This window comes from Carassius auratus, chromosome 9, assembly GCF_003368295.1.
Source record: "Carassius auratus strain Wakin chromosome 9, ASM336829v1, whole genome shotgun sequence".
NCBI classification, from domain to species: domain Eukaryota; kingdom Metazoa; phylum Chordata; class Actinopteri; order Cypriniformes; family Cyprinidae; genus Carassius; species Carassius auratus.
The window spans coordinates 27,538,797-27,551,238 of record NC_039251.1 but is presented as its reverse complement, the minus strand read 5'-3'; the positions used below and the strand labels follow the sequence as shown (position 1 = coordinate 27,551,238).

The 12,442-nt window shown below is 36.2% G+C and overlaps 1 protein-coding gene across 1 annotated transcript in view; it reads left to right on the top strand.

The window, feature by feature from the left end:
- Positions 1-12,201, top strand: part of adam23b (ADAM metallopeptidase domain 23b) — a 31,648-nt gene extending 19,447 nt beyond the window's left edge. Inside the window, exons 15-26 of the mRNA XM_026272377.1 lie at positions 280-379; positions 970-1,041; positions 1,164-1,250; positions 1,892-1,972; positions 2,089-2,139; positions 2,519-2,582; positions 3,084-3,189; positions 4,730-4,849; positions 4,922-5,090; positions 5,192-5,303; positions 5,916-6,006; positions 9,877-12,201. Of these exons, the coding sequence (XP_026128162.1) occupies positions 280-379; positions 970-1,041; positions 1,164-1,250; positions 1,892-1,972; positions 2,089-2,139; positions 2,519-2,582; positions 3,084-3,189; positions 4,730-4,849; positions 4,922-5,090; positions 5,192-5,303; positions 5,916-6,006; positions 9,877-9,922 (1,099 nt within the window). The 3' untranslated portion in view covers positions 9,923-12,201. The remainder of the gene's footprint in view (positions 1-279; positions 380-969; positions 1,042-1,163; positions 1,251-1,891; positions 1,973-2,088; positions 2,140-2,518; positions 2,583-3,083; positions 3,190-4,729; positions 4,850-4,921; positions 5,091-5,191; positions 5,304-5,915; positions 6,007-9,876) is intronic.
- The last annotated feature ends 241 nt before the right edge of the window (positions 12,202-12,442 follow it).

The window sequence follows — 12,442 nt, the reverse complement described above, 5'->3', positions numbered from 1 at the left end:
CAAAACACACAGCAGAGTTTAAGAATGAGTTAGCATTGACGCACCTGTTGATACGCTGTGTTTTATAGACTGTGTGCATGTGTGTGATATCAAATTATCTTTGTATGTACACAGTGCAGTTATTTCTCATTAATATAATGAGCATTTTAAACAGTATGCATCTCTCAGTGGGTCTTTTAGTTGCATGCCAGAACAGAACTAGAGACAAACATTGAAAGTGTGAACTTTGGCTTCTTTGCGTCAGCTGTGAAAGCCTTCTTCATTTGTCTCTCTTCTCAGGGTCCAGCACCCGCGGACTTTCTCTAAGTGCAGTATCATTGATTTTAAAGAGTTCCTGTTGAAGGGAGGAGGATCCTGCCTCTTTAACAAACCCAGCAAGGTCAGACATCACCATTAACATCACCAGTATTTACTCAAGATTCAGAATGAGAGAGTACAAGGGTTTTTCCCTTGTGTTTATAATCAAATCTTGCCAGGTTTAAACGTCCATGATAGGAGTCAAGTCTCTTCCTAGCTTTAAAATTGTTTCTTCCATAGATGAACTGTCTGTATCTAATGTTTTGTCCTTTGAGGAAATATGTATTATCTACAAGAAGTGCACATTCAATGCAATTAAGAGCATTTCTTTTTGACAAGAGTGGACATGCATGTTACTCTTGTTTTTAAACTGTAATATTGGCTCAATCCAGTTATGGCAATCAGATAAACATGTCTACGTGCCTAACCCAAATATGACCTTATCCAAATATTTAATTAATCGTGGAATATTCTTGTACCTTTTTTTAACCACATCTATTTCACGAAATCATATTTAATTAATAGATAATGTCTTTATGGGACTCCGTCCTTCCAAATGCCTTTAGCTGTACCTGAGTACATCTGCTGAACCTCAGGAAAGTTCATTTCACATCTGTTTGCAAATCTCTTCATCAAGATTGTGCTGCCTGTTTTTGCATGAGTGTCCCGCAGCTGTTTGAAGACACGGAGTGTGGAAATGGATATGTGGAAGTGGGAGAAGAGTGCGACTGTGGACCGAGAGAAGTGAGTTCATGTGATACACCAGACAGCACTCAAAGAACCTCTGCGTTTCACACATCGATATTATACACGTCTACCGTATTCAGCTGTGTGTGTGTGTTTGTGTCTGTGTGTGTTTGTTATAGGAGTGCATTAAAGAGTGCTGTAAAAAGTGTTCTCTGTCTAACGGTGCTCACTGCAGCGACGGACCCTGCTGCAACAACACATGTCTGGTGAGGGAACACATGTCTGTTAAACCATTAATCACCATTAATCCCATACATAATTAAAGGTTTGGTTTACATAATATTTGTATTAAATATGCATATATAAATTCACACATATACATGCATATATTTAAGAAAAAATATGTTTATATATTATATATATATATATATATACAGTACATAACAGCAGAACAGTTTCCAACTTTGATAATGAATCATCATATTAGAATGACTTCTAAAGGATCATGTGATAATGATCCTAAAAATTCAGCTTTGCATCACAGAAATAAATGATAATTTAAAGTACAATAAATGTAAAAAAAAATATTTTAAATTGTAATAATATTTCACAATATTACATTTTTTTCTGTATTTTTGATCAAATAAATGCAGGCTTGATGAGCAGAAGAACTTCTTTCAAAAACATTAAAAAATGTAATGTTTCCAAACTTTTGGTCTGTATTGTATATATGCATGTAAAAAATATTATACATATTTTCTAAATATGTACTGTATGTGTGTATTTATATTTGCATAATAAATCTACACAGTACACACTGTAAAAAAAAAACTTATTTTGGATTTGATTCATTTCAAAAATCAGAGGATGTATGTGAGAGCAGTCTCTCTTTCTCTCTCTGTCTCAGTTCTATCCTCGAGGTTACTCGTGCCGCTATGCAGTAAACGACTGTGATATTTCAGAGATGTGCTCAGGAGACTCAGGGCTGGTCAGTAACATACAGTACAGTATCAGCACTGCTTCAAACACATATAATGGACTGATTAGCCATGCTTTTATTGAATCTTTCTTTATGTGTGTGTGTGTGTGTGTGTGTGCGCACAGTGCCCTCCAAATCTACACAAGCAGGATGGTCACTTCTGCTCCCTCAACCAGGTACACACATAAAAACATAACCACTACAGTGCCAGTTTACTCTGAAAACTATATTTAATGCATATCTACAAGCTATCAATTCATTATTCATAAACTGATTATAATAGAGGCTATTAAAGCTGTTAGTCCACTGAAACATGATGGTGGTGATATTGTTAAGTAGTGTTCGACCAATAAGGGTTTTTGTAAATGGTCAATGACAGAACAGTATCTACAGCAGAAAGCAGATTCCATTAGCCCTTAGCATATTTTGGTCAAGCAGGTATTGTTATTAGTATTGATAATCTTAAAAAGGCCAGTAATTGGTTGATTAATGTGGCTGATTGATATCTGGATATTGTTTCCACTATTAATTAGTGAGATTGCATTGTATTTTCAGGGTCGCTGCTATGCTGGAGAGTGCAAGACCAGAGACAGTCAGTGTAAATATGTGTGGGGACCAAGTGAGTGACAGTTTCCTGTCGTCATCAACAGCCAATCAGCAGTCTGCTCCGCTAACAACTGCATATACACCTCATTTAGCAACACCGAAGGAAAACATATATATCAGTGCTTTGCATTTTCTTATATTCTCATAAAACTTTTGTGTTCATTCCCATAAAATGTAAAGTTTCTCAGGGGAATGCAAATGTCTTTAGGGAAGAAATCAAAGATTATTGGGGGAGCTTTTGCAAGATAATTAAAAAGCATTTAAAGAAACTTTGTTCCCATCTAATTTTTGTTTCATTAGCATGAATGGCATAAAGGACTATGTTTGTACAGCTAACATAACTGGAAGCGGACTACACCTGAAGCCTCGCACATTCAAGTTACAAATGGACACACACACTCCTATATTAGAAATGAAGCGAATACTGTAAACAACCAGCAGTTGAACTAATGTATATATCTTTATATCTCACCTTTGTTTCCCACTTTCAGTCTTTTTGTCTGTTTTCATTCAGAGGCTGCGAGCTCGGAGAAGTTCTGTTATGAGAAGCTGAACACAGAGGGCTCAGAGAAGGGCAACTGCGGTCAAGACGGAGACAAATGGATCCAGTGCAGCAAGCAGTGAGTTACAAAGCATGCAAAACTCAACACAGCCAAAGAGAGACAAAAAGAGTGGATTTTTCACCCTTTTTACCAGTAAAGAAAAAATCGTCTGATTGCTTAGACAAGTAATGGCACATCTCTAGTCAAACTGCATCATATGAAGTATTATTCACTTCTGCAGCACAAACAGCAGAGCAAACACTCTTAAGTTTATTACTTATGTTTACTGGTTAGAATGGTTACAATTGACAAATTAGAGCTTAAACCAATGTCTGAGACCTTTTAAAACTTTACCTTTGCTACATTTCCATCTGGAATCTGTGTATGTCATGTGTGTGTGTGTGTGTGTGTGTGTGTGTGTGTGTGTGTGTGTGTGTGTGTGTGTGTGTGTGCGTAGGAATAAACTCACACAGATGCATGTTTAATGACAAAAGAACTCACATGCAGGGAATAACACATTATATTCCCTAAACGAGAAACAACAAACACAGAGGGAAATCTGAGGACTTATAAACAAGGGACCAAACAAAGGAATCGATGAGATAAATAACAACACAGGTGGAACGAAATGAACTAATCAGAACTCAGGCAAACAGTGGAAACACAAAACGTGTACATTGCCACATGCTAGTACAAAAACTGGACATTTTTATGCGCTTATCCTGTGAATTTACATGACAACAGCTTTTTGGGGACTGAAAATGCATATTGCTAACTGGTTTCAAAAAAGTTTTCGAAAAGGCCACCGTTATAGTTTCCATGCGTAGTACGTGGTAGGTATGTAGACAAATGCTCAAGACGATTTAAAGGCAAGCGTGAACAAACATACACAACAATGGCGGAGTACATGGTACTGTTGTTGCTGAGTTTGATAACGTTTCTTCAGCAAAGTGTGGATTTAATTCACCAATATTACATCCAACAGTGGAGACGCATCATATACAACACATAATCATCATTTCCCTGCAGGTACTGTTTACTAACAAGGTGAGAGCGCCAACTACTGGTCTGGCATACGTAATACAGTGAATCGTTTTAAAAACATTGCTGTGTATATGTGAAACTTTTTAAAAACACAAGGGAAAAACGTTTCAGTTTTTGACTACATCGTCGACGTATAAACGTAGCCTTAGAGTTTGAAGTGATGCTGTGAGATGCTAACGCTACAAAACTCACTGTGTTTATTTATTCTCTTTCATTTTTATGGAATAGTTCAACCAAAAATGTTAATTCTGTCATTAAATACTCACCCTCATGAAGACCTTCATTCATCTTCGGAACACAAATTAAAAAACTTTTGATTTAAAATCAGGATTGTTTAATGTTTTATAAGATGAAGAGATTTTAGAAGTGAGTTTAATTAAATTTAAAAAAAGGGATAGGATGGTAAACTATTTGCAAGATTTTGTTTGTGAATGAAAACATCTACCAATTAATGTGTTAAAAATGATTGAAATTTCATTCTTGAATCTAATTTTTCACAGACCCTCTAGCGCCCTCCTGTGGCCTCTGGGGATGTCCTGGAGTCGCTCTGATTGTTGTGCTGTCTCTATTGCAGTGATGTATTTTGCGGATATCTGCTGTGCACTAACACTGGCAGAAACCCACGGATTGGCAACATAAAAGGAGAAGTCACTCCCACAAATTTCAACCATCAGGGCAGACTGATCGACTGCAGGTGAAGCCCACAGAGACACATGTATAGTGCTGATTATCATGTATGATGTGAACACACACACTGTTTTCTCAGCGGTGGTCACGTCTTGCTGGATGATCAGACCGATCTCGGGTATGTCGAGGATGGCACTCCATGCGGTCCGTCTATGATGTGTCTGGACAGGAAGTGTCTCCCTCTTCAGTATCTGAACCTGAGCTCCTGTCCCACCGGACCCAGCGGACACATCTGTTCCAGTCACGGGGTGAGACACACCTGACCCCACACACTGAATACATGCCATACTGAGGTTTACTCGCTTATTCTGTATGTGCATCCATTTCTCATTATACTGTTATGAAACAGGTGTGCAATAATGAGGCGGCATGCACATGTGACACAACGTGGGCGGGGACAGATTGCAGTATGCCTGACCCTCCAAAAGTACCGCCCCCTGCTGAAGATGAAGGACCCAAGGGTTTGAGGCTTTGCTCTGACACTAACACAGATACACACACACACACACACACTTCTTCAGAAAACACCAGAAGAGATTTCAGCAATATATGATGTATGAATATGATGAAAACAGTTATTACAGTTTTGATCATAGTTATCATCCTCGGTGTTTCAATTTAAAGCAGCATTCCTGAAAAAAGTATTAATGTCTTAAAAAGCAGACTTTTGAACACTAAGGTAATATTATCAGTTTTTTGTCCATTGCAGTGAAACTTTATTTAAAATATAATAGTTAATGCACAGTTTCTAAAATCACAATGGAAGGATGAAGAAATTACTATATCATTGTAGATTTTATCAACTCTCTTTATTGAACTTTATTTATTGATAACCTCTTTTAACAATGTAGTGCGGTCCAGAACTCATTTCGGGTAACTTCTTCCGTCTCATATTGGCTTAGACCGGATGAGATTATTTTGTCCAGCATGAGAAATGATGGATCTCAGTTTCTTACTTTGTTTTCACATCCAGGCTGAATGCCAGAATGGAAATCTCAAACTTTTAAAGGTGGCATAAAAACGCTAGATCGAATCAAAGCTCATGTCCCATTTCCCCACACTTGCTCAAACAGGTCCTAGCGCCACCAATCTCATCATAGGGTCGATCGCAGGGGCCATCCTGGTGACAGCTATAGTCCTGGGTGGGACGGGCTGGGGGTTTAAGTAAGCACCGGTTTGCATGTCTCTTGTCAACACTTTACCTGCAGCTTACACTCAGCACGTCTGGGTTTCTGCTGCAGACGCTGTACCAGGACAGAAACGCTCTCTCTGCAAGAGTCACTGCAGCAGAACCTCAAACCAGCTTGAAGGGCCCAGCTGAAACCCTGTCCTGCATGTTCACATGACACACAACCTCCGCAAGACTCACAGACACAAACCGGAGAGGCTGGTGCATAACATGTCTGGGAATAGATCGTTTAGAATCAACTGAAGCTAACAGCTTTAAAACATTCAGACAATAGTTTAGTGAATTATATTCAGTGGTCTGTGCAATTAAATGTAAAGTTAATTTCAGCCACTGTATTTTACTGCAGTAATTTATGGACTCAAACATAACAACAACTCATCTTTTACAATCAGTCATACAACTATATACCGCATTAGCAGTTGTTCTGTTATACATAAGCCATGCTGGTACAGTGTTTAAACATGTGAGAGCAAGTCTCTGTGCATTACATTACAACTGAAATACATATGAGAATATATGAAAACGAATATACTTTACTATGAGCTTATACTTATACTGCAAACTCAATTCAATGTTTATAGGCACTTAATAGTATGTTAATTGCAATAAAATTGAAATGTATTAGTTTTAAATTCATATTAAATACAACTAGCTAAACGTTAGAGTGCTTTTTCACCCACTTAAGTATATTGTTACTTCTGTTATCTTTTATATATATACAGTACAGACCAAAAGTTTGGAAACATGACTATTTTTTATGTTTTTGAAAGAAGTTTCTTCTGCTCATCAAGCCTGCATTTATTGGATCAAAAATACAGAAAAAACAGTAATATTGTGATATATTATTACAATTTAAAATAATTGTTTTTACATTTATTATACTTTAAATTATCATTTATTTCTGTGATGCAAAGCTGAATTTTTAGGATCATTAGATGATCCTTTAGAAATCATTCTAATATGATGATTCATTATCAAAGCTGGAAACAGTTCTGCTGCTTGATATTTTTTCAGACCATGTGATACTTTTTTAGGATACTTTGATGAATAAAAAGTAAAAAAAAAAAAAAAAAAAAAAAAGGAGCTATGTTTTTAAAATATAAATATTTTGTAATAACAATATACACTACTGGTCAGTAATTTTTTTTTTTTTTTTTTTAAATAAAATCAATACTTTTATTCAGCAAGGATGTGTTAAATTGATAAAAAGTGATAGTAAAGAAAATATATTATTAGAATATATATTAGAATTTTTTTTAATCTTTTATTGATCAAATATATTAGACAGCAGAACTGTTTCCAACACTCATAATAAATCAGAATATTAGAATGATTTCTAAATGATCATGTGATCGACTGATGTTACATGTGACACTGAAGGCTGGAGTAATGATGCTGAAAATTCAGCTTTGCACTCCCCCCACATACAATTCCTGCCGGCCCGAGACTCGAACTCACAACCCTTCAATTGTGAGTCCGACTCTCTAACCATTAGGCCACGACTTCCCCCAAATATGTCTCGTAATTACACATTTGTAATGATCAGTACATTTCAAATTAACTTTTAATGTAATTATTAAAATTTCAATCAAGTGCCTTACATTTGTTTTAATATATCCGGCATAAAAGTACTTCTTTAAAGCATGACAAAAGATTATTAAAACAATTATTTAAAATATACTTTAAAACTTTCAATTTAACTGCATTTTTAAAGGATTATGAACAAATATAGTCATGCATAAGTGGCTTTTAATTTCATGAATGTTATTTTATCTTCAAATACAGTATTTAACAAATATATTTTTTTGGATTGAAATACACTAAAGTGCACAATCAATACAAACACAAGCACTTAATTTTCTTTTTTTTTTTCTTCTTTTTTTTTTTTTTACAAGGGATCATGTGCCATTTATGAAAGTTGCTTTTAAATGTAACTGTAAAGTTGAACAGCATCTGAAATGTTGGCCGTTCCAAGACGCTGGACGCTTGGAGGTGTCTGGAGCAGTCTAATGCGGTATCTAGTTTAAGCATCTATGCATATGTTTTGACTGGTTTCTTAACCTTTTACGATGAACTGTTTTAAAAGGGCCTTTTCACCCTCTTGTTGTTCCAAATGTATGATTTTCTTTTATCTGTGAAGCACAAGCAGATGTCTACCTCCTTGCGGAGGTGCTGGCTGGCAACACACACCTGGTACAGACAGATCTCACTGGCACTGGTCTGCATGAGCACATCTCACACAGTTGTCCCATCTGCAAGGGGGTGTGCAGGAAACGCATCATTTCATGATCAATGAGGTCATCTGAAGGGCTGTTCACACTGACGGCGGTTCACTCTGATCATTAGAGGTCGTCAGTTTACTGTAAAGCTAGTAGATATTTCTGCGTTGACTGTATCAGAGGTGGATCATGTTCGATTTACTCCCTTTGATAGTTGGGTCTGTGACAAGGCGCTCATTTGTTTGTCCAGATCTATAAATATATTCAAAAATACAATGAATGCCATTAATACTTTCATTGACTTACATACACATTTTCTATGATGAGCATGTTTTTAATTAATTAATAATATTTTGGCATGAGTAAAAAATGTCAGGAACTGAAAAAAAAAATTATCTACCCTATCATAACGGTAACACATGCAGGGGGTAAAAATACCAGGAAATTAAATCATAGAGAGGACCCTTGCAGACTCTCATTATTGTTCAGTGTTAGTAAGTCTGGGAAAAAATCTCAGATAATTAAACCTTTTAATGAGAAGGAAAGAACAGCTCTTGTTGTAAAATGTCATGCAGTGCGACCAAATAATAAATAAAAATAAAGACATTTAAGACTTTTTAAAACGGCATAATGATTACTGCAGTGTGTGCACTCACATGTATTCAAAGTGTGAGGAAAATGTTTTAGCACTTCCATTAGTTAACGTTAAAGCATTGATATAAGTGATATTAACTAACAATGAGCAATACACTAACAGTACTTATTTATTAACTATTTGATAGTTAATAAAAACACATTTTCTCATTGTTTAGTTTGTGTTCACCCTGGTCCATTAATTAATATTCCTTTAATGTATTCCAAAAAGTTTATTTTTCATTGTTAATCCATGATGGATGATGTATTTAACTAATGTTAACAAATGTTAAATAAATTACTTTTTACTTGATATTTACAGCACAAAATATTTTGTGGTCAATAAATTGTTAATTAAAATGAAGTCAAGTCAGGTGAGCTTTATTGTCAATCTGCCAAATGTGGAGACATACAGAGAGACGAACTGTCATGCCTCAAATGATCACGGTGCTACACATATATGAACAAACCTTAGCATATACGCAAGGCATAGAAAGGTATCCAAACATATAACCAACATAGTTATAGTTATGCCTTCTTGGTGTAGTGTATTTATCTTGGACATCTGTTATATCATTACTCATGCATCTTAAAAATCTTCAAGTTTCATGAAAATGTAGGATTTCACGTTGCAGAATTGCTGTCAGTGTGAACGCCCTTAGATCACCGAGTGTGGTCTGTTCTTCTCGAAGCAGTCCATTTACCCTGAAATAGCCCATTGCCAGTCCATCACCCTTGTCCTCTTCTGCTGATGTAAGGCATGGCGACAAGTGCTGTTCTCTGTAGAGGAGATCGTTCTGCTTCAGTTCCAGGCTTCAGTGTGTTAACAACTTCAGTAATGACGCGTTTCAGCCATTGCAGAGCAGAGCATGTGTAGAATTTCATTTCTCTTTGTTTTTTGAATGCCGTGGAGCTGAAACAGAGTCTCACTTATGATGATTAGTGTCTTGTTTCCCAATAAATGTTCTCTTTCCTCTTCTTCCAAACAACAAGAAACGTCAAACGGCGAGGATACGATCCAAGTGCATCTGCCATCTAGTGGACAGAAGGAAGGCCCCGACCTCCAGAGCTCCTCTATTCAGCTGGACTGCTGTTTTTGCTGCTCTTTTTTCTGGCATTAGTTATACTTGAAAATGTTACACATAATAGTAAAGAATTCAAACAACAATACCTTAGTTATGTAGCTCCACCCCCTTTTATAACCTCCATCGTCTCTCACTGAGCCATCATTATTGACATATCTCCCTCAACCCCAGCAGCCAATCAGATCATTCCTACATTACCGAAGCATGACATCACAACAGCCTGTCCTTGAAGGTTTCGCATGGCTAATGCCCTTATTCAGCAGAATACAGCACAACAACTTATGAAGAACATAAATATTACCCACGCAAACTCAGACCCCCTTTATTTCTTGATTGCTAATCTGACAGAAGTAATTGATAGCTGCATGGCTTAGGCTTAGAGAGACATGTTGAGTTGAATTCATGGGACTGAATCAGTTCTACACTTAATTGACCAGAGATATCTATGGGAATAGCTCATGCAAAAATGAAAATTCTGTCAGTAGTTTATACTTTCATGACTTTTCTATCTTCAGTGGGACACTGAATATGTCAGGTAGAATATTTTGGCAACTCTATGCCGTACTCTTTAGCAATAATGTAGGCTAACCTTTGTTACACATAGCATGACCTTCAGACTGACGGCCGAAGTCTGGACTCTACAGCAGCTTTCACTGGCCAAGCACCACTGAAGAGATTGTCTGATTGACATGTTGAACGATCAATCACAGTTCATTTGTTTTGTGTAGGGGCGGAAAAAATATAAAGTCATTGTCCCTACAATAACAGACCAGTGTGCAGTTCAATATTAGATGATGTCTGAGACTCGCTTTGGCCCTCTAGTCCAGATCTTGAAGCTAGGAGGAATGGTAGAAATGTTCTTTGGCTCTGCGCTGATGGTTTGAGGCATAACTGCATATTATGCCTGGTATATTAGCAAAATTACAGTGCACCATATTGTGACTATGACTTAAGACACCTTTTTAGTTTGTGGCCGTATTTTATTAATCGTTTCCCTTGTTTAGTTACATTTTTTTTTAGAACATTTTAATTTAGTTCGGTTGTGGTCAAGAGGGAATTAATTAATATGTTGTGGTAACAAACTTATTAATTAAAAAGGGCACCATACAAAATAACAGTTTTAGAAAAAAAAGTCAAAAGGGTAAATAATGACAGAATTGTTATTTTTTGGGTGAATTATCTCTTTAAGGTGAATTCTAATATAATTTCACTCTAATTAAATAATTTTGTGCCCATTTTTACAAATGTTTGTGACTAAACTTGGATTTTTAGCAAACGTTTATTCAAAATATGTTAATTTAACCATGTTTATTTCATATAAATGTTGTATGTTTAATTGTGTGTATCTTGCACACAGTGTATTTGTTGGTCTTTTGTTCTGACATTGGGCAATAAGTGAATGGTGTACCTCAACACCCACGTTGAATGAGACTCTAAGCCAAAGATCTAAAGTAAAAATGTAAATTTGGGATGTTATATACAGGACTTGACTGTGATATTGTTTCCCCTGATGGGATGAGGTAGTGTTATCATAACTGATCTCCTGAAACACATGCAATAACCTGATCAGTTCTACCTTGTTTCATCTGTTTAACTTTGCCACTCAATTGTAATTGTACAGATGGTCAGATTTTTGAGAAATATTATTCAGACCCTATTATATGTCCTTCCTCATCATGCATCTCCCTCAGCTGTCAGGGCTGCTAACCCTACGGGAAACGATTGCTTTGCTGCATGAATTTACTATAGTGGGCTTGTTACTCTGTAAGTATGAAGTATGACTGCCCAACCCCATAGGAATATGTATATCACAGAGACTGTGCTGTGCTGTTTGTGCATGTCAGCTACAAAACTTTGATTTACTATGCAAACAAATTTGTTGCACAAAGTGAAGGGTTAAAACAGTAAAATACCACACTGAAGTATCACAGTTGACCCTGTTTTTTAGCCATGATTTGATAGCTATGCTGAGCTTTAGGAACAATAACATTTTGTTGCTTTTTATCCTTTAATAAAAAGGAATGAATGTATTATCTTTTGTTTAAAAAGCAACTCATTTTGCAGAATTGCAATAATTCCCAGGTTATTTTCACATTTAAGGTTTCAGGTTCAATTTTGGACACTCGCCTTTTATATTTTCTCTGTTTTTCATCAGCACAGTTTATTAACATTGTTCCTTTATTTACCTGCTGCTGTTACTCTGAACTGTAAGAAAATCAAAGTAAACAATAAAATCAACAGTATTTTACACCTCTGCCTCTAGTTTCTCATGTTTATTTAACCTGGGTATTGTCAGTAAGTATGAAAACAGAATATTACAGTATTGACTTGAACATTTTACCAGAAGCATTATTAGTTTAGAGGCCTTGTCTCATGTGAGACATTTAAAATATATTTTTATTAGTTGTGTTTGTACACTATACGAGGAGTCAAGAGGCCATGAATGAGGAGACGAGGAATTCACAAAATGAGTC